Source organism: Natrix helvetica (genome assembly GCF_964273705.1).
Source record: "Natrix helvetica genome assembly, chromosome: 1".
In the NCBI taxonomy this organism is placed as follows: domain Eukaryota; kingdom Metazoa; phylum Chordata; class Lepidosauria; order Squamata; family Natricidae; genus Natrix; species Natrix helvetica.
The window spans coordinates 173,340,832-173,365,388 of NC_138548.1; the positions used below are offsets into that span (position 1 = coordinate 173,340,832).

Consider the following 24,557-nt stretch of genomic DNA (forward strand, 5'->3'; position numbering starts at 1 on the left):
CTAACTAAAATAAAAAATAAAAGCTAAAAAAAAGTTTTAAAAAAAGGTTCCGATGATCAGCTGTGACAATCAGTTGTGCCGTGCCAACCTCAGAACCTTTTTAAAAAACTTTTTTAAAGCATATTTTTACTACCAATTCGGGTGAACCATCCCGAACCAGTAGCATTTCACCCTTGGATACTGCCCATCTCCCAGAGTGATTCTGGGCAATATAAGATTAAAAGCTTAAAAGCCATCTAAAAATACAGTGCATCAATAACAAGAGCCAGATAAAAACAAGCATAAAATAAGTTAGAAGTTAAAAGGTGCATGTCTGTGTGGGTAGGGGAGAGACTTCAAGGTGCCAACCAACCCCACTGTTGTTCAGTAAGCCCCATTCAAATTGGCAGAGCCAGGTCTTCAAACTCCTTGTTTAGCAATTTTATTTAAGGGGATTTTAAACTGTGTTTTAATTGTGTTTTTAGCTGTGTTTATTGTCTTTCACTTACAAGTCTACTCTCCTCCACGCACAAATGAAATTGTCCTTTTTTCGTATGTATGTGTGTCCTATGTGTATTTTATCCTTCTGATTGTACGCCGCCCCGAGTCCTTCGGGAGAGGGTTGCGGCTAATCAAATAAAATTTATTATTATTATTATTATTTATTCCTTCAAAAGGCCAGGAGAGTGATGGCTCACCTCACCTCTGAAGGGAGAATATCCCAGAAGATGGGGGAAATGGAAGAGAGGCTCTTGTCCTGGACCCCTTTCCTATTCTTTAAATGAAAAGCTCTGCAACAGACCTTCCCTGCCTGCATGATGATGTCACCTTCCTTCTAATTTTAAAAGGACTTTGGATTTTCTTGGAGATTAAAGCTGAGGGGCATGACTTTAGCTTTTTTCCCTTGGAGACCGGGATCTTATTTCCTCATCTGACTTTTGTTTTGTTTGAATTAAACACTTCTCCTTACGCTGCATTTTGTGCACCCTTAAACATGCACCTGGGGACCTGACTGGTTTAGCTTCTCCAGGTCAGCATACCAAATTCTTGATGTTTATTATACTTGCCTACTGCAGCGCTTTTCACTTGCCTTGACTGAATTAAGTAAGACTGTTTTTTCTGGCAGAAAGATTTATTAAAAGTTGCAGCTTGGGATTTTCTCAACCAGCCAGCTATTTGATAGTACTTTTCTCTGCTGGAAACTCTGGGATAACTAAATCCCTACTGAATTAACTTCTTGGTATAAGATATATTTCCCACTTTGGCTTTTAGTATATATGGGCATAACTTGTTTCATTGCGCTTTACTTTATTACACTTCACACTTAGTGCGAGTTTTTTTTTTACAAGGCCCTCCACTAGCAAAAAGATTATGATTCGCTGAAGGCTCAGATGATTAGCATTTTTTAGCAATAAAGTATTTTTTTAATTAAAGTATGTACATTGGTTTTATTTTTTAGACATACTATTGCACACTTAATAGACTACGGTATAGTATAAAGATCACATTTATATAGACTGGTAAACCAAAACATTTGTGTGATTTGCTTTATTGCAATACGTGCTTTATTACAGTGGTCTGGAACCAAATCTGTAATATCTCTGAGGTATGTATTACTAAACCTGGATAACAACTGCTTTATGTGTATTGTGTTAGGACTGACTGAAGTTTAAAACAGGGAAATTGCCCAGAGCATCAAATTTACATCTGTTGGAATGTGGGGTAGGCTGATGATATTTAGGACTTAATGTTCATTTTGCCTGTTGAAAATGAGATATGAAACTTACTATTTAAAATACTTTTTGAAGCTTTATATTTATCTTTGATTTAGTTTTAATTCCAAAAAGGACCAGAGTTCAGGTGCACAAAGATGTTTCACATGCACATGGCACCAAATTTAATTTGTGATGTCTCCAGAGATGGCTGTAATCACTGACAGTTTGGGAAACTACAAGAATAGAGTGAGTTGGATCAATGATGTAATTTGGTGCAAGGCTGCTTCCTATATTCATGTGCTTCCAAACACTACCCTGGAATAGATATGAAGCCTCCAATACAAGCAACAAGCAATATCCAACTGTTCATTGCAAGATCTCCTGCCATCTTTTCTGACTATATAGCACAGGTGGAAATACGTAACTATTCTAAATCATAACAAGTTTTTTTTTAACTGACATTATCCTTGCCTGCTTTGTGTTTCTGTTGTCAAAAATACAATCTGACAATAATATAGTGGCAACTGTTCTTGAATCTGTTTGAAGGAAATACTCTTTTCTATGACGACACCTAAACACTCGAATTTCCTTTCGAAAAAATATGAAATCATTTTTATTCCAATTTGTACTCAATGTTTACTTATATTGTTATGTAATAATTGTGACTGGGACTGGTTGTTTTTTTTTGTGTGTGTGTGTAATATGTGTGTGTATATATATAAAATAAAGGTTAGTGGGACACAGGGGCTCAGTGGGTAAGATGCTGAACTTATTACTCAGAAAGATTGGCAGTTTGGTGTTTCGAATCCCTAGCACCGAGTAACGGAGTGAGCTCCCGTTACTTGTCCAGCTTCTGCCAACCTAGCAGTTTGAAAGCATGTAAAAAATGCAAGTAGAAAAATAGGGACCACCTTTGGTGGGAAGGTAACAGCGTTCTATGCGCCTTTGGTGTTTAGTCATGTCGGCCACATGACAACGGAGACGTCTTCAGACAGCACTGGCTCTTTGGCTTTGAAACGGAGATGAGCACCACCCCCTAGAGTCAGGAATGACTAGCACATATGTGCGAGGGAAACCTTTACCTTTTTATTATAAAGGTTAAATATTCTTGCCCTGAGGACAATGATCAGTTTTAAAGGCACCACATAGTAGAAGAAAAATGACGGAAATTAAATGGCTATGCTTCCTTTTTAAAGAAGGAATACATTTTTTAAACCGCATGCATATATTACATATCTGCATGCATATTTGCAACAAGTGACTAAATGAAGAATGTAAAAACTTTCTCACATCGTTAAAATCCTACACTTAATTGCAAATACTTCCCTCCCGATCATGTATATATTTGCACAAATTCTGCAGGTAACCCAGTAGTACATAATATGACAATCTGATAAATTGTCTAAAGAACTGGCTTTCGTCTGAGACTTTAAAAAAGTATTATTGTTTTTTTGAAAAAAAAATAATTGTAGGAGGGAATATACTGACCTTTTACAACACATGTTTTTTCACATTCGTCTAGGGTTAAAAAGTTGTTTTCATTGCCTTGACATCCACCAAAGTTGAAAAGTTCACAGTGGCCAGTATGAATGTCGAAATGATAGCGGGTGTGCAGGGCTTTGCAGGGACCAGAATCAGCTTTCAAGGCACAGATTGACATGCCTAGTATGAGTGGGGATGAATTGAGACCTGGAAGAATGCAAATGACAATATTGATTGACATAAATTGCACAGTATAACAGTCAAATGCATTTGAAGGAATCTAAACATGATATATCATATATACTCAGTTCTTTTTCCAAGAGGCAGAATGAGAATAAATGTGAAATATATCAAGGAGCTGCTGATTCAGTTCTACAGAGGAATCATTGAGTCTGTCATCTGCACCTCTATAACTGTCTGGTTTGGCTCTGCAATCATACAAGACAGACACAGACTTCAACAGATAATTAGAACTGCAGAAAAAACAATTGCTACCAACCTGCCTTCCATTGAGGACCTGTATATTGCATGTGTCTAAAAGAGGGCTGTGAAAAAAATCTACAGACCCCAGACCCCTCACACCCTGAACACAAATTGTTTCAATTTCTACCCTCAAAAAAAGGCTTTAGGGCACTGCACACCAGAACAACTAGAAACAAGGACAGCTTTCCCCCCCACTCCATCACTCTGCTGAACAACTAATTCCCACAACATTGTCAAAACTATTTAGTAAGGCTGTATTACTATTATTTTTCTCATCTTTCCTATTACCTATCTCCTTTCTACTTAGGACTATAACTTTGTTGCTTGCATCTTTATGATGTATATTGTTTTATTTAGTTTCCTAATATGATTTATACTGATTGCTTATTTAGTATCCTATCACTAAGTGTTGTGTCTTATGATTTATGATGAATGTATTTTATGATGATTATGATCATGATTTATCACATAGCTTTTATGTACATTGAGAGCTTATGCACCAAAGACAAATTCCTTGTGTGTCCAATCACACTTGGCCAATACAGAATTCTATTCTATTCTATTCTATTCTATTCTATTCTATTCTATTCTTAAATTCAACTCTACTCTACTCTACTCTACTCTACTCTATTCCACTCCACTCCACTCCATTTTCCGGTTTGGTCCAACATTACTGTACATTTTGGTGTGTGTGTGTGTTTGTGCATCTTCAAGTCACTGCTGACTTCTGATGACTGGCTGAACTAGTCCCTGTAGGTTTTCTTTTTCATGCCTTTTTATTTTTATGAATAATAATTGAACAACCCAATACTCCTTCCTCCTTCCATTTTTCTTTAGTAAAGTTCTGTTTATCCTTGCCTCCTTCTTTGACCTATAAGAGAGTGATTGACCTAAATTGACCCATTTGGTTTAATTTCCAAGGCAGGATTGGACATCTAGTTTATAACCTGGTACCCTAACCACTGCATCAAAATGGTTTTCATTCTTTATGTATGGAGTACCATTATACCCTAAAATCAAATGAGTTTGTGTGATTGCCCTGGGAATAAAATAACTACAAACAATTAATTTTCAATCTCAAACTGTCTACCATGGACCTCACCCCATTCTTAAGAGGTCCGTAAAGGGGGCATGCAAAAGCGCACCAGCATGCCTACTGTCCCTGTCTTATTGTCCCCATTTATCTGTATTTACTTCCTTTGTTCATGTTTATGTTCATACCTATACTTGTTATCTTGTACATGTTTGACAAACAAACAAACTTGTAACTGTAATTCATATAGAATCTGGCAGTGTCATAAAGTAAAAGAAATCTACTGGATGTAAAACTCTTGAATCTAAAATCCAGATTTTAGTTTATTTAGTGGAAAGAGAGCAGCTGCTTAATTTGGCATTTAGTCTGCAATCTGAATTTTATTTATTCAACTCCCAGAATTCCACAGCCAGGCATGCTCAGTTCCGATTTAAAGTGACAGCATTTGTTTTTCTCCTTTGCGAAAGAAGCTTCCTTCTTTCTTTTTCTTTTTCTTCTCCCTTCCCCTTCTTCCTCCCTCTCTCCATCCCTCCCCCCCCATCTCTCTCTCTCACACACACGTTGGATTGGACTATTTCTCCTACCCCCTTCCCTCTCTCTCACTCACTCTCTCTCAAACAAACAAACACACAAACACACACACACACACACACACACACACACACAAAGTTGGATTGGAGGAAAGAGCACCAGCAAGGAGACCACAGGAGGAGGCAGGAAGCCAGTCAAAGAGCTATACTGGAGCACACACACTTTCCCCCAGCCCCGGAAGGATCCAGCCCAGCTTCACTGATTACAGGTTTGAAAAGGCAACGTGGCTCTGCCTGCAATCAAACTACACCCCAGGGAGAGCACAAGCGAGCCAGAGTCCTTCCCTCCAGCCTTTGCCTAAAGTCCCGTACCAGGAGGGTGAAGTTTGAATTCCTCCCCCTCCCTCCGACCCACATGTACCTTTTCCAGCTGTTTCAGAGAGGATTTCAACTCTGCTCTTGGTCCTCTGAAGAAGCCAAACGAGCGCCCTCTACTATGAGGCAGGAGAACTGCATGCCCCCCCCACATCAGGAATTTTTAGGCTTTTAACCCTTGCTTAATTCTGCTCGAGTGATCATAAAACGCCTAAAGTGAGACTAGATGAGGCACGCAGTTCTCCTGCCTCATAGTAGAGGGTGCTTTTTTTTTAGAGGCTTTTTTGAACAGTTAAGCAGAGTCATCCACGGTAAGGCAGCAAATGGCTCAGCCTGACCTCAGCTCTCGCCTTTTTCCTTTTACATTTTTTCTTTTCTTTTCATGATGACAGTGGTGAGGCTGTGCCTCCCCTGCCTGCACATTACTGCTCCAGACAGACTAGGAACCCATTCTGACAATGCTCCTGCTTTTAAAAAATTGCCATGAGGTTACTCATCTAAAGCAAGGACCCAGTAAAAAATCACTCTGGGTTTGCCTGCATCAGCCAGTGCCGGCTTACTTGCAAGATAAAGCATGGAAAAGTACTATCAGCTATTCAGATATGCATGCACAAGCGGCCCTGAGCCCAGTTTGTAACCCCACTTATATTTGCTGTTTGGGGAGGCTGCATATAATAGCGTTTGCAAAGTCTTTCACTATACCTATCCCATAAATAAATATATTGGTAGCTAGTTCCAATATAGTTTTTCAAGAGCAATAGTTAAACAAAGATACCTTACCAAATGCACCAAAGGAATGAGAAAGGTTTCGTTTGCTTAAAACTGCTGGCCATACACTGGGAGCTTATCAAGACACTGGAAGAGCCTAAAACCTCTTTTCCTGGATGGAAGATCAGCAATTTCACTCTTCTTACTATGATGTTCTTTATATAACTATTGCTTATACTATAACCTTTCTTTTTATCAATTCAAAGAACATGTACCCCTTTCAACCTTGCTTTAAAAAAATACTTGTTTCCCTCTCCATTGAAAGCATAATTACTATGTTTATTATTATAGGATGTAATTATAAAAAGAAACAAGAATATCACTGACCATGAGCAAACTGCTGAAAAGTAGTTCATTGGTACAATATTTTTTCACTTGCAAGTTAGCATGAAAAAAGACTGAATGTTTATGCTACATATAGCATACATTGTCTATATATGTTTATATTATTACAAAGTTCAGTATTAGCTTATCTCTTAAATGACACTATTTTATCTATACATCCCTATGTATCCCTATGTAGATGTACTGTATAGCTTCATTAGATGTACTGTATAGCTTCATTCAACCACTTGACTATGTATTGTTGAGACTTAAAGAAGCATAACTGATCTCTAGGGGGCAGCATCTGCCCAGAAATTATACATCAAAGTTCCCTGGAAGTTACAAATTAAACATCAAAGTTCCCTGGAAGTGACAAATTAAACATCAAAGTTCCCTGGAAGTTACAAATCCGAAGTGTCACACACACTATTCATTTGTTCATTTCCTTTGAAGATTACAAATAACAATATGATATAGATCTATATTTTTTTTAAAAAAATGAGATAAGACGTAATCAATGTTTAAGGAGCCTATTCTTTTAAAGGAGTCACTCTCCCCCCCCCCCCCCCCCCGACTGCTTGGCAGCCTTTTAGTGCAAATGCAAAATCTGGAAAAGATACTCATGTGTACACATCCGTAGGCAGAGATATTTTAATTTTTTGGTTCTTTTGCTGTGAAATTTAAGAGCAAGAAATTTTTCCCACTTTTCAGAAGTTAATTGTTCCCAAGCGGCTTTGTCAGGTGGTCCTCAACTTACGACTACAATTGAGTCCAAAATTTATATTTCTAACAGAGAAATTTGTTAAATGAGTTTTGCTCCATTTTACAACTTTTCTTGCCATAGTTATTCATTGAATCACTGCAGTTGTTACATTAGAAGCATGGTTGTTAAGTGAACCTGGTGTCCCCATTGACTTTGCTTGTCAGAAGGTCACCAAAGGGGATCACATGACCCCGGGACACTGCAACCGTCATAAATATGAACCAGTTACCAAGCATCTGAATGTAAATCACATGACCATGGGGATACATTGCATCATTACACCCAGTCAATGCTGAATTCAGACTCCACCCCCTCCCAACGTGATAGGAGCCGTAATCAGGGCTCTGCATATTTCAGGGTAAAACTAATCTGATCCTAGATACAACCCCAAAAAACTGTTGTTTTGTTAAACAAGTTCCTCTTGAATTATTCCCCTGCCCTGATCCCATCCTAGGACTGTCCACAGGAGGTCATTCTGATTATTTTCTTCCTTGCAGTTGCTATCAGTTTAGATCAGCATCCCTCAACCTTTTGGGCAACAGGGACTGGTTTCATAGAGAAAGGCTTTTCCATGTACCAGAGGGGTGATGGTTTTGTGTGCTGCCTGCATCCCACGGATGGGGCTTCGCTTGTTTGTGCATACCAGTTTCTGGCATGCCATGGACTGGCACCAGTCAGTCCATCGACTGGGGGTTGGGAATGCTTGGTTTAGATCAGGGGCCGACAACCTTAAACACTCAAAGAGCCGCAAAGGTCCTACCCGGAAACCCCTCATTCAATTCTGGAGCCAACCGGAAGTCCCGTTTCCCCACCAGAGAGTCTCCTCCTAGTGCAGCGTCCTTTTTCCTCTACCTGTCCTAACCAAAAGCCTTATCAATTGTGGAGCTGACCGGAAAACCCACCCCTTGCTATAGAGTCACCTCCTAGCGTGCCCTGCTCTCCCACCAAAACCGGAAGCTCCTCTCAAAATTGTAGTGCTGACTGGCGACAGAAGCCGCAGCAGAGGGATGAAAGAGCTACATCCCTCCAGAGCTGTGGGTTGCTGATCCCTGGTTTAGATCATTCCTGTCTGTCAATGGGGATGGTTATGATTGGAGCCAGAAAACTTCTCCGCCACCCCAAAATGGCCAGGCCAGATTGGGAGAGGCCTAAAGCTGGTCCATCTGCGTCCCTCTTTTCCTCTGCTCTGACCAGGGAGGGAGATAAAAGTATAAATTGTTTAGTAGAAAGGATGGGACAAATTTCAGTGCCCCAAAGAGAAGGAGGGCAGGGAGAAGGAAGCCATTGAACAAAGGGAGCTTAGTGCTATCTATCATGTATAACTGGGAAAAAGAAAATTCTTTTTTTAAATATCTCAACAATTATTAAATGACATTAAAAACCTGAGTTTAAAAACAATCAAATCTCGATTCACTATGTTCATGTGAAAATGTCTATGTGTACATGTGGGGTGGGTGGATATTGTTTGCATATTGAGTCCGTTGTTGAATAATCTTTTTGTGGTTCACCACAGTTAACTTGGGTTTGTCCCGTATGACACTTATTATCTTATAGTGAGCTTGACTGACATGGAAATGACCTTGTGTAAAATAGATCGGAGAGATTCTCATATGTCTGAATGCCCTGTCAGTGTGGCAAAGTTAATGATTTTACATCATTATTACTGCAAAACATGCCTCGTTTTTATTAAGTGGAATCCAACAATATCATTCTTTAGTGGAAAAACTGTTTTCGGTACAGCAAAAGGCTATCTGCAGTTTAGAGGAAGCCTCAATCTGAGCCAAATAAATGCAAATCAAAGGCAAGGTCTTCTATTCTCAAGAGCTTTTGTAGCCCCTTAAAATATATATTCCATTTTCCACATTTGGTGTTTTTAATAGTTAACACATTCCCAATAAATGGTGCAATTGCACACAGTACTGGGAGGTTTCCATTAGCTTTTACATGTGTAATAATTTACACAGAAGGAAGAGAATTAATGGGTTTTTTTTTCCATCCAAGGATTTGTTCTTCTGTTTGATTCTTGGCATATCTTGGCATCTTAGTTTCTTTCTTCTTTGTGTTCAGGGGAAGAAAAAGAAGAGAAAGCAGCTTCCCTCACCCTCACTAAGGTATCGCCAGATAGTAAAATCTGTGAGTATGAAGTAGATTTTTTTTCTTTAATTTCCTGGTGGTGTATTTTTTGTCAAAAAATTCAGAAGCAACATAATGGAAAAAAATATGACAAAACACTGGAGATTATTTTTACCGTTTGATAGAAGCTCTCCTAATCTTTCATCCAAAGCTATATTTAAACTAGTTATGTTGGCCCCTAAGGCACAAAGAGTATGCTTACTCTTAGCCATTCTGGGAATGACAAAAAAACACCCCACAACATCCTAGTTTTTCCATTGTATTTGACATTATTTATACACCGCGTGAAGTGCAGCTGTCTTTGTTTCTATTTCAAACATTAGAGATTTCCTTTTTGGAATCAAAGGCTTCTAAACATATGGGAGATACAAGAGGTCAATATTTCCTCAGTAATAAAAATATACCAGACTTGGACTTCTTTCTAGCGAAGATACTTGCTGAGTTGCAGAAATTCCACAGGAAACACACTACTGCGTCTCATGCTCTACTGGGCTCATTTCTAGCAGGACAGAAGTGAGAGTGGAACAGTATATTTGAACTTTTTCCTCCATACGTGACAGTTCTCCCATCACGAGCTCAACTACATTAGTTTCAACAAGAGGACGACGTGTACACATACACACTTCTCCCAAGGAGGCTTCCACAGCAGCTGGGAGGTAGTAATAAGGTCAAACTACCCTTGTGGTCCTTGGAGAGGAACACACAACATATCCTGTGCTGCTTGAGATGCCTCATCAGCAACCACAGGATTGCAAATATAAAATGTTTCCAGTGAATATGGCAGGAAGAAAGTAAGCCAGAGGGGGGAAATGTGGGGGAGATGGACAAAAGCAAACAATTTAAAGAAATAACGGTCGGGGACGGACTGTTCACCAAAAAACCCACTGGCTAACTAGAGCTAAAATTGATAGGGCAACCTCTTTATTGCCTGCAAATTTCTTTAAAAAAACCCCACCAATCTTGAAAGATGAAATTGCCAATATAGATGGCAGCCAAAGTACAAATGGCATTCGTGTCCTGCTCTTCAGTAGGAGTTTATGGTAGACCTGTAATTACGTGTTACACTAACCTGTTTCAATTCCTATTTCCCTTTCTCTTAGAGCTGACCGATGACTAATTGAAAAAGGGTTGCAAAAATAAACACAAAAAAGCAAAACAAGTAAAAGTCAATGATGGCAAATAAGTGTATTCTTATATTTACATGGGTTTTTTTACCCACTAATGTCTCGGGAATTAACTTCATGCCCAATAAGAGAAACATCCGTTATTCATGGATGGGCTAAATACAAGAGAGGATTCAATTTATGAGAGGGAGGTAAGATTTTTTTACCCATTTGTCTCTTTCCTTGTTCATAATGGAATAGGAGCACACCAAGAGCTCTAATGGAAAAGCAATTGTGGAAGCCACACTCAGAATGATACAGGTTCCAAGAAATCCAGAATGCAGCTTATCCTTGTGGAATGTTCCTGCAGCTGAAATTGATGTCCCAACTTGTCCTTTGATTTCAGTAGGGATTAGAATGACAGCCATAAACTGGATATAATGGAATAAACTCATCATATCATTTCTCACAATTCTGAGAAAGGCAGGGAAGGAAAATCCGATACAGTATTTTTCTGAAGAACTAAAAAAACCCGTTTTGGTTCCAGTTTCCCATCAATGGCATCAAACCCGATTTCATTTGTCTTTCTAAGCTTGAACATGTGTTTTTGTTTTATGTGGCACGGCAAGGAACAGACTCCAATATATACGTATGGCAAGAACAAAGAACTGAATACTAGAAAGGCAAAACATTAATGTGATTTAATTTACACTAAATGTAAACTGCATTATCTTTAAAGTTTATTTCTTTTTAATATTCCTGTGTTCTTAACCTTTTCCAAGGGATGTGTAGTTAACGGGAAAAATAATGTGGGTCATTTATTAATTATCCCTTAAAGCTAGATAAAGTTCTGGTAAAGCCTAAGCTAAGCCAAGTCAAATTTATTGCAAAACAGTGATGCATAAACAGCTTATAGTATAGTATAGTATAGTATAGTATAGTATAGTATAGTATAGTATAGTATAGTATAGCATAGGATAGCATAGCATAGCATAGCATAACATAACATAGCACAGTATTATCTTACCCAACCTAACCTAGCCTAGCCTAGCCTAACCTAAATATTGTATTTATCACAGAAGATTCTATTTAGCTGAGGGGTTAAATTACTTAGGTTTTGCTCCTCATTTCCCCCCTCTTGTACTTATCCCATTTTGCACTGGGCTTAGTTATTAATATATAACAATACTTAAAGAATTGTCTAAAGGCTTATAAAATATGGAGAAGAATTTATTTCAAAAACGATGCTTCATATAAGAGGTTTGATAAGGTTGACTTGAAAGAAGAATTAAAGGAATTTATTATCATTTAAAGTTGTATTCTTCTACTATCTATATATCTTCAAATCAGTCTGGATAGTTGTCAACTTGTTTTAAAAGTGGTTTGTTGTTGCTTTTTTCCTTAAACTAAGAGATAGGGATTGATCCAACCTCACCTAGCTTGCTTTGGGCATAAAAGAAGACTGAAACTCACAGCATGTTTGTTTGTTTGTTTATAAATAATTCAAGATGGCTAACATACCTACTATTCCTTCTTTCTCCTATTACTACAACAATAACCACTGGGTTGGATTGAGAGAGTGTGAATAGCCCAAAGTCACTCCGCTGGCTTTCAGGCCTAAGGTAGGACTACAATTCAGTATACTGGTTTCTAGACCAGTACCTTCACTACCAAACTGACTCCTTATTTCTTACTCCTACTAAAATGAGCCTTGTGCATGTAGGTTTGGCTAAGTGCATTTTTTTTACTCACCCAAATCAAATTTCCTTGCAGAATATGACAACTCTTTAATTCCACAATCATAACTAAATGATCACCTATTTATGATAAGCTGACTTGACAGGAAAAAATATTCAGTATTCTTTCCTATGGCTGATTGTTCTGTTGTCTCCCAAGTGAAATGCTTCGTGTCTATATATTCTATTTATATTCTATTTATACAGTTCATCACAAGGCTCTGTTCAAATTATTCTTGTTGATGAGCATTATCAAGGCAAAACAGCTTGTCGCATTGAGAGAAAATGACTTTCTTTTTTGTCCCCATCATAAGATTGATTTGACAACTTGCCGCCCATCCAACACCCACGCCTGCTAAAAGCTTTTCCTGCTAGACAAGCTGAATCTCCAAGGAATGATGCTAATAAGTTATGGACTTTCACCCTTTACAAGAAAGAGGCAGTTTCAATGGCTGTGACTCATTTCCTTCAGGAAATGCGTCTTTCACATAATTAATACGTCAGGATCCTCCTTACAACCAAGTTCTGTGTATTCCTAGGAATTTTTTAAAGCTTGCATTCCATACAAAATATTGGGGTTAATACAGCTTTATTGTCAGAGTAATGCCTCTACCTTTTGTGATATTTGCTTTGTAAATAATAAATAATAAAGTAATGGATAATACCTTTTTCACACATTCTCTGGGCCCCTGGTATATATATACTTGACAGCTATTTTCTTTTCACACCTAGTGTAATGTTCTTTCTTTTATTTTTTGGTCAAACAAAATTCGACAGTAACAGGAATTGTCTGGGTAATTTCAAATATTGCAATAGTGAGCAGGATATATTTGAATGCCAAAGATGGAAACTGTTTTGTTTTTGACTACATTTTAAAAGCATTTCTTCTGTATTTACATTATCTTTGAATTTCATACCTCAAATAAATTGCCATAATTAATTTACACTTTTAGTTTAGATAAAATATGCTTTGAAATTAGGTTTGCTGCTAAAAGGATATTTTGTGAAAAGTACATTCGAAACCATATGTATGAATGGATGAAATTGCAGACTAATTGCAAATTAAGACAGAACAGGCTCATGAATGATAACCAGTGGAATTCAATCAGGGCTGAAAATATGATTACCCATTCATCTTGAAAATGCATATCACAATTAGGAATTGCATTAAATACACCCTATTAAACGCGGGACATATTTATTTCTCTGTACTGTAGCTTTGTGAGAATAAATAAAAGAGCACTTACCAATAATCTCTGCATATTCCTCATTCTCTGAAGCTGCAGCCCCATCGCAAAGGACAAATTGGAAGAGAAGATACAAGGCGGCAGTTACAAACATATTGATCCTCCTTCCGCTCATCTTTTCTAAACAAGAAAAGGAAAATAAACTTTAGTACAGAAGGCAAGAAACAAGAGAGCTTTGAAACATCCTTCCTTCTACTGCCAAGGAAAAATGGTCTTAAAGGTGTTACAGTTCAATTCACATCATCATCCACCAGGCAAGGAGAAAAAAGGGCCTGGATACACACACTTACTTATTATGATGCCTGTGTTTAATGCGGAGGCATGAGCCCCAGAGTTGTGGAAGCTTAACTCAAAAATATTGTTCATCCTGAGGGGAAGTTGAAAAGCTTGTCCCTGCTTATCCTGAATAATACTGAGTCTAAAGAAATGGGCTTTGGAGTTTAATCAAATGAGGTAAATCCTAACAAATTAAGTGGGTTGAATTAGCACCAGTTTCTCTATTTTTTTCTTATATTTGGCCAGATTGATTGTTGCCAATTCATGGTGAATTATGCATTCTGGGTGCTCTCTATTAATCCTGGAATTGGCAAAGCATTATATTGGCTTGCAATTTCCTCACCCCACTGCTAATTCCTATTTAACCTATGATACCTCTGTTTTAAATTGTTGCAGTCCCTTCCATCCAAAGTAATGTATAATGTAGTCTATCGTTGAATACATTTTAATACATTTACATCTCTCCTGAATAAAGGAGGACTTATATTTATACCAGTTAAGGGCTGTATAAGGACCTCAATTTAAGAGGAAAAAAGATTAAGATTAAATGCAAAAAAAAAGACCAAATTAATGACAACAGGTACAACAAGCAGACTTACCACTGTCTTTATGATTATTTATTAGTTTTATGCTTATTGTAAGCCACCAGAGATGCTTAAGAGGGGTGGCCATTTACATCTTAATTGGCAATGAAGACAGGATGGACAGCCTCTGCTTTTTAGGGTCAACTATAAAGTATAAATGAATCAGCAGTTATGAAATATATATCAGGGATGCCTCTACACTTACAAATACATGGGGCTTCCCTTGAAATGCACTCGGAGACTGCAGTTGGTCCAGAATGCGGCCGCGCGGGTGATTATGGGGAGTACTAAGTACTCCCATGTGACACCTCTCCTGCGCGAGCTGCACTGGCTTCCTGTGGTATATCGGGTGCGTTTCAAGGTTTTGATTACGATCTTTAAAGCGCTCCATGGCTCAGGACCTAGTTACCTGCGGGATCGTATTCTGCCCCATACATCCCTACGACCCATCCGCTCGCACAGAGAGGGACTTCTCCAGGTGCCGTCCACCAGACAGTGCCATGGGGCGGCGCCTAGGAGCAGAGCCTTCTCTGTGGCGGGCCCAGCCCTGTGGAATGACCTCCCCCCGGATATTAGGACCACTACTGACCTCCGCTCCTTCCGTGTAAAGCTCAAGACCCACCTATTCCAAATAGCCGGCCTGGCTCAATCATAACTTCATAACGCTCCTGATGGGTTTTTTAATTCAGTAATTTTATTTAATGGGATTTTAAATTGTGTTTTTTAATTGTCTTTCACTTATGAGTTTACCTCCTCCATGCACATGTATATGTCTTTGTTCTTTATGTATGTATGTGTGTCTTTATCTGTATTTTTATCTGTTTTGATTGTACGCCGCCCCGAGTCCTTCGGGAGAGGGTTGCGGCTAATCAAATAAAATTATTATTATTATTAAATATCAGAATTGTGCAGGCAATGTGAGGTTCTGTCAAAAAGAAAGATGAACTTCGAAGAAGCAGAAAAGAAAGAGTATTGAGACTTTTAGACTTGGTGTTGGAGAAGATTCCATAGAATAGCATAGACAGCAGAGATAACATACAAGGTTATGTTACATTCCAGGTCTGACACACATTCAATCTGTTCCACAAAAGTATGTGAAGATAAGTCTCTGCTCCTTTTCTCTCCTTCCCCCCCCCCCCCCCCCCTCTATCAACAGGACAAAAATGCTTATCTTTGTCCTCAGGAAACCTGTATCTGTAACCTTGGCCATACTTCAAGAGACAAGAAATAATTATACTTAAATAATGGAGAGACTACCTGTCTGTCTCCTGTATGCTTAAACAAAAAACAAAAACAATCTATTTGGTAATGAAAAAGTTTAGAATTAACATAAACATTTATGAGATACTGATATGCTCTATAAATACATTTTCTAATAGAAAGAATTACCGGTAAGTCCAATTTGGAAGGAGAGAAACAGAACATTTCTTTTTTTCCCCAAGGAATCCAATGATATTGGTTATTAGATTGAGACTGAGGGTATCCCTTTTTTATTTGGATCTTTTTTCAAATTCTTTAGAAGCATACTAAGATTTTTCTATCTTTGGAACCTTAATACTAATATGTTATTATGTTCAATAACATATTACCCATAATAACACATATTATACATGTATTGATCACATTTATGTAACCACCCATCTCACTAAATGCAACTTATATGTTCAATAAAACTTATTTTTGTCCAGCTTTGATCAAATTATCATGTTGAATAGGTTTTCTCTATAATTTGCAGCACTCTGCATTGTTTGGTGGCAGAACATGGAGATTTTGAAAGGTTATTTGAAATGCACCATCAGCAAATCTGTAGACTGTTAGATGAATTTGATTTTGACAAAGCCTAGAAGTGAAATTACACAAAAAGGTACACTTTTTCTCCTTTCTTCTGGAAAGTGTGCCTTCAAAATCTGTTCCATGTTTTTGAGAACACAGGGGCAAGGTGAGGAATAGCTCCAGAAGAGAAAGTAAAGCACCATCAATGGTAGGATTGCCCCCAGTAAAATTATCATATTGACTTTTATGAAAATATTGCTTTTTTTCTTCAAAAGGTTTATTATCTTAAATCTGCTCATTGCTTCCTGAAAATCTAGTCTAGTCACAAAATTAATGTTTTGATCAAATATCTAGACTGCACAAGGCAGACTGAAATAGTATAATGTAAAATCCTTTCCCTTTTCGGAGAAATCTGTTGTGTGGTTTCAAGTGAGTCAGGACAAATTTCCACAAGTAATGTTCTCTAACAAACATTCCTAAGCACTTAATTTGGAAACAGTTCCAGCCAATTATTAATGTTATGGTTTATTATTTAACAGTAGTTTGATATTAAATCACAGCTTCAATCTGTATTGCAAGAAATTCCCTGGGAGATTCAGGATTAGGAAACAAGGATTGTAGAGATCATCATCAGCCTGTCTCGTAGAAGCCAGTAGTATATAATGATATGACATTAGTAAGCAGCAAAGAATGTGAAATGCTTATGCAATATGAATACAGTAGTAGATTCAACCTGAAACTAGGTTCCATAGAAAGCTTTTTTTTAAAAATCACTCTTAATATAAAAGCTGAGTAATAAATCAAACACTATTAAATGCAATCTTATTATGGGAATGGAGCAAAAGGAAATGGGGAGCGGGGCGGACGGACATTCCTGTTCATTAGAATTTATAATTATCTGTTTCAGTTTACCAAGTACCTAGATTTTGTTTTAAATCTTCCATCTGTTTCGTAATCTCAGAAACGTGACCTATTTATTGCACCATCTGGGAGATACAGAAACAGGGACTGAAGCTTCCAAGATTAATTACTTTTTGTGGTTCCCTTCTTCCTTGTTTTGTATAAACCATTGTTAAAAATAAAACTTGGGGTAACATTCCTTCACTGAGCAATTTTAAAACATGTGTCTTTTTCAATTTTTTGCTTTATAAAAACAAAAGCAGAAGCCAGTTTTCGTTTTAGCTTTCTGTCTTTGCATGAGGTGTACAACCTGGTAATGCTGAAAAACTGACAAAGGGAAGGCACACAGGACTTGTACATTCAGATATCCAACTAAATTGAGGTTAATGTGCTCTGCAGATCTTACAATCTTTCAGAACCCTGAAAGGATATGAGAAATATTATCTGTTAACCTCTGCTGGCCAGGCTCGGCAGAACTCAACATTATCCTTTCCTGCCCCTTCGGAAAAAGCACCTGTGAGAGTGTTGTGGCCCGCCAGCGGCAAGCAGAGCCAGCAGCAGATTTGGACAGTGAGGAGGTTGGGGAGGAACATGGGCCAGTCCTTGAGTTTGGGGAAGGCTCTGACGAGTGCTCTGCATCAGAGGCAGAGATGGGGCCAGGGCTGTCTCACAGTTATCAGCTGCCTTCGGAGTCAGACATCAGTGAGGCAGATGAACATCTGGAGCCTGTTCCCAATGCACGCATGCGCAGAGTTGCCAGATGAAGGGAAGAGCTAAGGAACGACTTGGGAGTAAGGCCACAGGTAGATGGTGAATGGCCGTTACCATAGGGAATAAAAGAGGAGCGAAATGGGATGGGTGTTTTCAGGAGACAATGAGTTCATTCCTGCATTCTTGCCAACTATTGCGGCATCTGAAAGATATCGGCCTGGCCACTCTCCAAGCCTGATAAAGGTCGGTAATTGTGAACTATTCTGAAAAACTGTGGGAGAGGAAAGACTTTGCTGGAGAGGAATTCACTGTAAATTAAATAAAAGGGGTTTATTGGGACGCGGACTTGGCTTCGTGCTGCTGGGGAAGCCTAGGTCAGAACAGAGACAAAACCCATGATCTGGATGACTGAGAATCTTCAAGATGGTTGTTGGCTTTGTTTTGGATCACAAATCTTATTTGCAGATGATTTATGCAATTCACAGTCCACCCAGTTTCAGCATAAAGACTTGCTATAAGATAAGGAGTGGGAAAATGCATTGAGAGGAAGAGTCAGGTGGGAGATTAGGACCATCACTTTGCTCACATGAAACCAAGCTCTATCCAAAGTAGCTTTTTGGTTCTTTGCTTTTACGAATCATCACCATACTGCCAATGTTTTCAAAGAAAAGAATCAAGATAAAAAATACCAAATCACACTGCATTGTGAATTGCATGCCTTGATCTAATTTAAAAACAAACTGGGAAAATAATTATCCACATTGCTTACTCTCTTGAGAAATATTTAATAAGCGGGCCACAGTTTTAGATCTTAATCCTGAACATCTTCTGCCTGTGTGCAGTGATCTTCCAAGTCCTTTATGGTAGAATTTCAGCATATTTGTATCCATGTTCTTTTTAGAAAATAAAATTGCTAGGGATCAATGTTGTTTGAGCTTGAATGATAAAACAACACGTTTGCCATTTTTTTAATCTGAAAGCACAGATAAATAACTAGACCATCCAAACGTTAATATAATTCTGGTTTATCAGATTATATATGTCTGGCTCCCCTTTACAACACTCTTTTGGAACAGTGTGCTAAATTCTGAAGGAGTGAATAGAGGTAGTCCTCGACTTACAACAGTTCACAGATACATTTACAGATATGTTCAATATAGGAATGCATGAAGAGAGTCTATTTTAGCAATAAATAATCCTTTGTTATTTTGCTTTCTCAAACCTGTAACAATCTTTTCTTCAGCTTTTCCCAGATCCTAAAATATTTTTGTTTACTTGTTTGCATAAGTACATCATTAGTTATTTTAACTATGTGTGTTCCTAATGGATAGAATTTTTTTAAAAAAGTTCCTAGGTTGATTTTGAGCTTCAAAACCCTTATGTTTTTTCTGTTCAATTTCCTGGGCTGTCACTTTGAATGAGTCACTTTTGTGGCTGTGGAACAACAGGAAGAATAGAATGAAAAACCAAAAAGAGATAAAAGGCTGAAGTTATTAAGAATGCAATTTCAATGAAAGATTTTTAAAGGTCTGCAAAGATAGCTGTCAAAGAAAAAAAGATGTCATAACTTTAGTAGTAATCTTTTATTATTAGAAAAAATGTTTCTGTGGTTTAGCAAAAAGTCCCCTGTCTTTTAATATAGTTGTGTTCATTAGTCACAAGAGATAAGTCTTACTGAATGCAAACTTGGAATATACATTGGGATTGTTCCCCACTATTCCCATGTGCATTTGATACAATGTCTGACTAGCATTCAAACACAATTTATGTGTGTTTGTGTGTGAAACTTTTGCTCATGCCTTGATCAGAGGTGGTATTCAGCAGGTTCTGACCAGTTCTGGAGAACCGGTAGTGGAAATTTTGAGTAATTCAGAGAACTGGTAAATACCTCCTCTGTCTGGCCCCACCTCCATCTATTCTCTGCCTCCCAAGTCCCAGCTGATCGGGAGGAAATGGGGATTTTGAAGTAACCTTCCCCTGGAGTGGGGAGGGAATGGAGATTTTACAGTGTCCTTCCCCAGCCATGCTCACCAAGCCATGCCACAGAATCTCACCATTGGTCTTGATGTATATACCTTGTCCATCTGAAAGCAAAATGTCTAATGAGCTCAGAGAAGCAGAATTGGATGCTTTGCTGCAGAAGGCTCAAGCTTTAATTTTCATCTCCAGATAGGGATGGGAAAGCTCTTGCATAAAATGTTAGAAAATTGCTGGAAAGCCTGAAAAAATTGCTGGAATGCTGAAAAGAGTAATATTGAACTAGATATACTTAACTCAGTATACCCCAAACCTATGTATAGGAAGGCAGGAGCACAGAAGCACAAGCTATCAGGAATTAATTTTATACACTACCAGCGATGTCTATTAAAAAAGTATCCTTAAATTCAATATTATTACTGACTTTCAAGTAAAGAGGTCTGTTTGATCTCTTTGAGAGGGTGACACAGATTCAGAGTTTTAAAAACCAACATTTCCGATTGAGCTCACTGAGGAAGAACCTAAACCTGAAGCTTGTTTCCATTTTAATCAGGACTGTCTCAGTCAAATATGACAAGTAATAATGTTCCCCATATGACAGTAATCACTCAGGACAGAAGTCCATCGTTAAGCCAAGCTATAGGCCTTTCTATATCTTCATCTGTATCTACTGTATATCGGTATCTATAGCTATAGCTATATCCATATCTATATCAATGGTATATCTATGTCGATAGGTCTATCGTTAAATCAAAAGCTATAGTTCATATAAATTTCTACGATACTCAGTGTCTCTATAGCTCAGCATCGTATCATGACACAGGATAATGTATAATGGCACATGAAAAAGTAACTAATTAGTAATACGAAACTATCTTTATTTTGTGAAACAATAAGGCTTATCAGTGGTGACCCAACCACACAGATAACTTACCACTACATTTTCCAGTAGGAATTAGTCTGCAGAAAATAAAACAATGAGAAAACAGTCTTTGATTTAAAATGTGTTTTAGCTAAGGCAAGAATCTTGCCTTAATGCCGGTTAAATATTAGACTAACTTTAAAATCAACAGCATTCTTTAGGGAGTTTTTATTTCAGTGCAGGACAAATATTTGAATCCTGGAAAGCACTATTTGTGCAAGTGTTTCATTTCTCTAGAGAGATAAAGTTTTAAATGAATATTATATTTCTTAAGAAGTAAGGAAAAGTGTGTGCAGATGTAGATACTTGCAGAGTTTTAAATCAAACTCTAGAATGAGTTAGAGAAAACCTGGAGTGGGAATTAGCTTTAGATTTGAATGGATCATATTATAATTCTATATACTTTCTATTTTGTGTAGAAATGTCACAGGAAATTGCATAGCTCATGTTGACCATGTGCGTGACATCTTTAGAGCTTCAAACATTAACATTTCTTAGCCCTTCCTTAAAAAAAAACCTACCAAGAATAACTTTTTGAACCAAAGGAAATACTTTTTTTAATCAAATAAAGGAAATTTGCTACCCAAAGGATATTTATTGCATGCTATGTTCAAGGTTGTTTGCAAAAGCAACTTTCATATGCCACAAATGTTAAAATTTAGGAGTTTATGGGCATCCATATATGTGTGTGACATTATTATGCGAATGCCATGGTTTTTTTGTATCAGCTTTTTTCCTCCCTAGACACATCCCCAAGCTGTCCTAGTTTTATTTCTTTTAGTTATTTAAAGTATTTGTTTGTTTTTATCTTGCCTTTATCATTTTTATAAATAACCCAAGGTGGAAATTAATACTAATAATACTCCGTCCTCCTATTTTGCCCACAACAACAATCCTGTCAGGTGGATTGGGCTGAGAAAGAAAGACAGGCCCAAATCACCCAGATGTCTTTCATGCCTAAGGTGGAACTAGTACTGTACTCAAGAGTGTCCTGGTTTCTTCACCACAATGCCAAACTGACTTTTGATTCTTTCCAGAGATAGTTATAGGAAGGATAAGGAAGATAATGAGAGGAGGAGGATGCTAGGCAGAAAAGCAACACTGTATTTCTAATAAGTAAATTCAAGGCTATTAATCTGAAGGGATTCAAAATCAATGGCAGATTAAATGAGATAGCGACCTTTTGGCTAGTGGGAAGACATGTTTACTTTCATTTATTAGAGTTCTATAATTACTTTCTCTTCTGGCCTGAAGCACTCAAGGCATCAAACCCAATTTAGGACAAAAGTAATATATAAAAACAGGATTATAGATTAAAATTAACATTAATAGCAATTATAACAGCAAGTAATGAAATGATCTAACAATTCCAACTTGGCCAAGTGACATACTACCTATACAAGATTCTAAATACCAAGAAGGGCAAACACAGCTCCCAAGGGAGTAGTAGGATCTTCTATATCTAGGAGCAATCAGGACAAGATCTTCTCTTGCATGTTAAAAGAACAAGCCTCTGACCTCAGAAGCAACAGAACTTCTTCTGTCAATCGTATCAACTGGACAGGTGCGAAATGGGAGAGATGGATTCATAGAAACCTAAGCCCCTTTGAGTTTTATCAGTCAAGACTCACTTCTTAATATGTACCTGATAAATCAGTACCCATCTTTCAGTATAGACATCATCTCTTCCCTTTTCCTTGCACTTGTTAACAACTAAAATACTGTGTTTTCCACTAAGTGTAACAACTTCTCTCTCAAACTGTCAAGTATATTTCATTGAACTCTATGATAATTATACAAGAAGAGAATTGCAACATAAAACCTACTCTTTTCCCTCCAGTTTCATAGAGAAATTTTTATTTATCACCAGCTTTCTTTTATACAAATGGCATAGGCAAAACCTATCACCAACTGTACTAAAACTTGTTTCACGAAAATAGTGGCTGATTAACTATTACATTCTTCCTTAGTTCCCATTCATACATATATGTACGTGAGTAAATCCCTTTCTTTTATAGATTGCTTTGAAACAGCTTCTTCAGTACATAAGTCTTTCATAATATCATATCCTTAACATAATATCATATCCTTAACTTGGGATGGAATTCTGCATTAACATACACAAGAAGGAATCCCAAGGATGTCTCTTGTAAATGATGTTGCAGGCAATAGTGGATGTACAGAGCCAAGAAAATAAATACTCTAAATCAGCGGTTCTCAACCTGTGGGTCGGGACCCCTTTGGGGGTCGAAAGACCCTTTCACAGGGGTCGCCTATGACCATCAGAAAACACATATTTTCAATGGTCTTAGGAACTGAGACACGCTCCTCTATGGTTGGGGGTCACCACAACAAGAGGAACTGTATTAAAGGGTCACGGCATTGGGAAGGTTGAGAACCACTGCTCTAAATCTAAACGATATAAACATTTATTTCCCCCCATACTCTATAGAAAATATGCCTATTTACATTGCCAACTGTCTGCATTTAGTTGCTTTAAAACTTTGGGTCTGCGAAGGCACTACTCACTGACCTTGCTCAGGTATCCTTCCAGCTAAATTACAGTGCGTTTTAATTTTGCGTTCAGCATACAAAAGCAGACTTCGACTACATCAATAAATCTGACATCTGAAACTCATCTGGCAACAAGGCATACCCAGCCAGAGAAATAACATGAAAAGAACATCGCTGTTGCCTTACCACCAAATTGCTTGCAGGGCTGCAAAACGTCCCCAAAGTTATCACAAGATTCCAGGAAGGCTTCGGTATTTGTTTCTTCCAGAAGGCAGGGCCTGGGGTGGGGTGGAGGGAGCGGGGACAGAAAAGACAAGGGGAGGAATATAACCTGATCTTATTACCAGACTTTTCAATAGACAGGCTGGCAGGGGGCGGGGGGGATCTGAACACACTGCTCTGAAGTTGCTCCTTTAATGCCGTGCAGAAAACCTTGGGATCCCAAAGAGTTCGCCTGGCAAGGATCAACATTCAGAGCTTCCGGTTCAAAGCATGTTGATGATCTTCCTGTGAAATTATCTTGCACCTCTCTCCTTCCAGGGAAGCACTTTCTCTGTAATCTTTTCGGTATGTGGGAGGCAGGATGAGCAGCCCTTCTGACTAATTTCAGGCTGTCTTCTCTGATTAGCCGCTTCCCTTTTTCCCCCAAACAAGGAGTGTAAATTGATCTCGAGACTGACTCTTCAGCAATAGGTTTTCTGCATGCCTCGGATCTGGGCTACTGCTATAGAATCCCCCACAAGGTTTCCACCCCATTTATCAGAAGAGTTTGTCTTTTGGGGGATAAAACTAAGTTTCCGCCTGTTTCCCCCCCCCCTCCACAAGAATATTCAGGATATATTTTTAATGTTTAAAATCCAGACAAAGCGTGCATATACTCGGACCTGGAATCTTCTGGTTTTGCTGTCTGCTCCTGCCTCCTCAAGGATGGGTAGGAATCTTAATGCTACTGCTCATGAACTTAGAAAGAACTAGGCAAAAATGTTAGGCAAAAAAAGCAGGCTTTCCTAAAAAAACGAAAAAAAAAAATTGCAACTATGAAATAAATCCAGGATAGGGGGGGGGGGAATAATGCCAGGTATGTGTGTGTCTGTGTGGGGAGGGGGAGGTTTAGCATTTTCTTCTCTTCATATTCCTATTTCAAATAAATATCCTGCTCCCCCCCCCCTTCCCCAACTATGCTCTGAAAAATGGCAGTTTTTCATGAAACTGTGCCACGAAGAAACAAG

The 24,557-nt window shown here is 38.1% G+C and overlaps 1 protein-coding gene across 3 annotated transcripts in view; it reads right to left on the reverse strand.

Moving 5' to 3' along the window:
- The window catches only part of TFPI (tissue factor pathway inhibitor), a 41,691-nt gene extending 17,423 nt beyond the window's left edge, over positions 1-24,268 (reverse strand). Inside the window, exons 1-3 of one of the 3 annotated variants that reach the window (XM_081937149.1) lie at positions 23,673-24,200; positions 13,672-13,791; positions 3,183-3,383 (exon numbers count right to left, since the gene is read on the reverse strand). In XM_081937149.1, coding sequence (XP_081793275.1) covers positions 3,183-3,383; positions 13,672-13,791; positions 23,673-23,799 — 448 coding nt within the window. In that variant the 5' untranslated portion in view covers positions 23,800-24,200. Of the gene's footprint in view, positions 1-3,182; positions 3,384-13,671; positions 13,792-23,514 lie in introns of all 3 variants that reach the window. The other 2 variants (XM_081937150.1, XM_081937151.1) reach the window with 2 other exon arrangements.
- Positions 24,269-24,557: the final 289 nt, after the last annotated feature.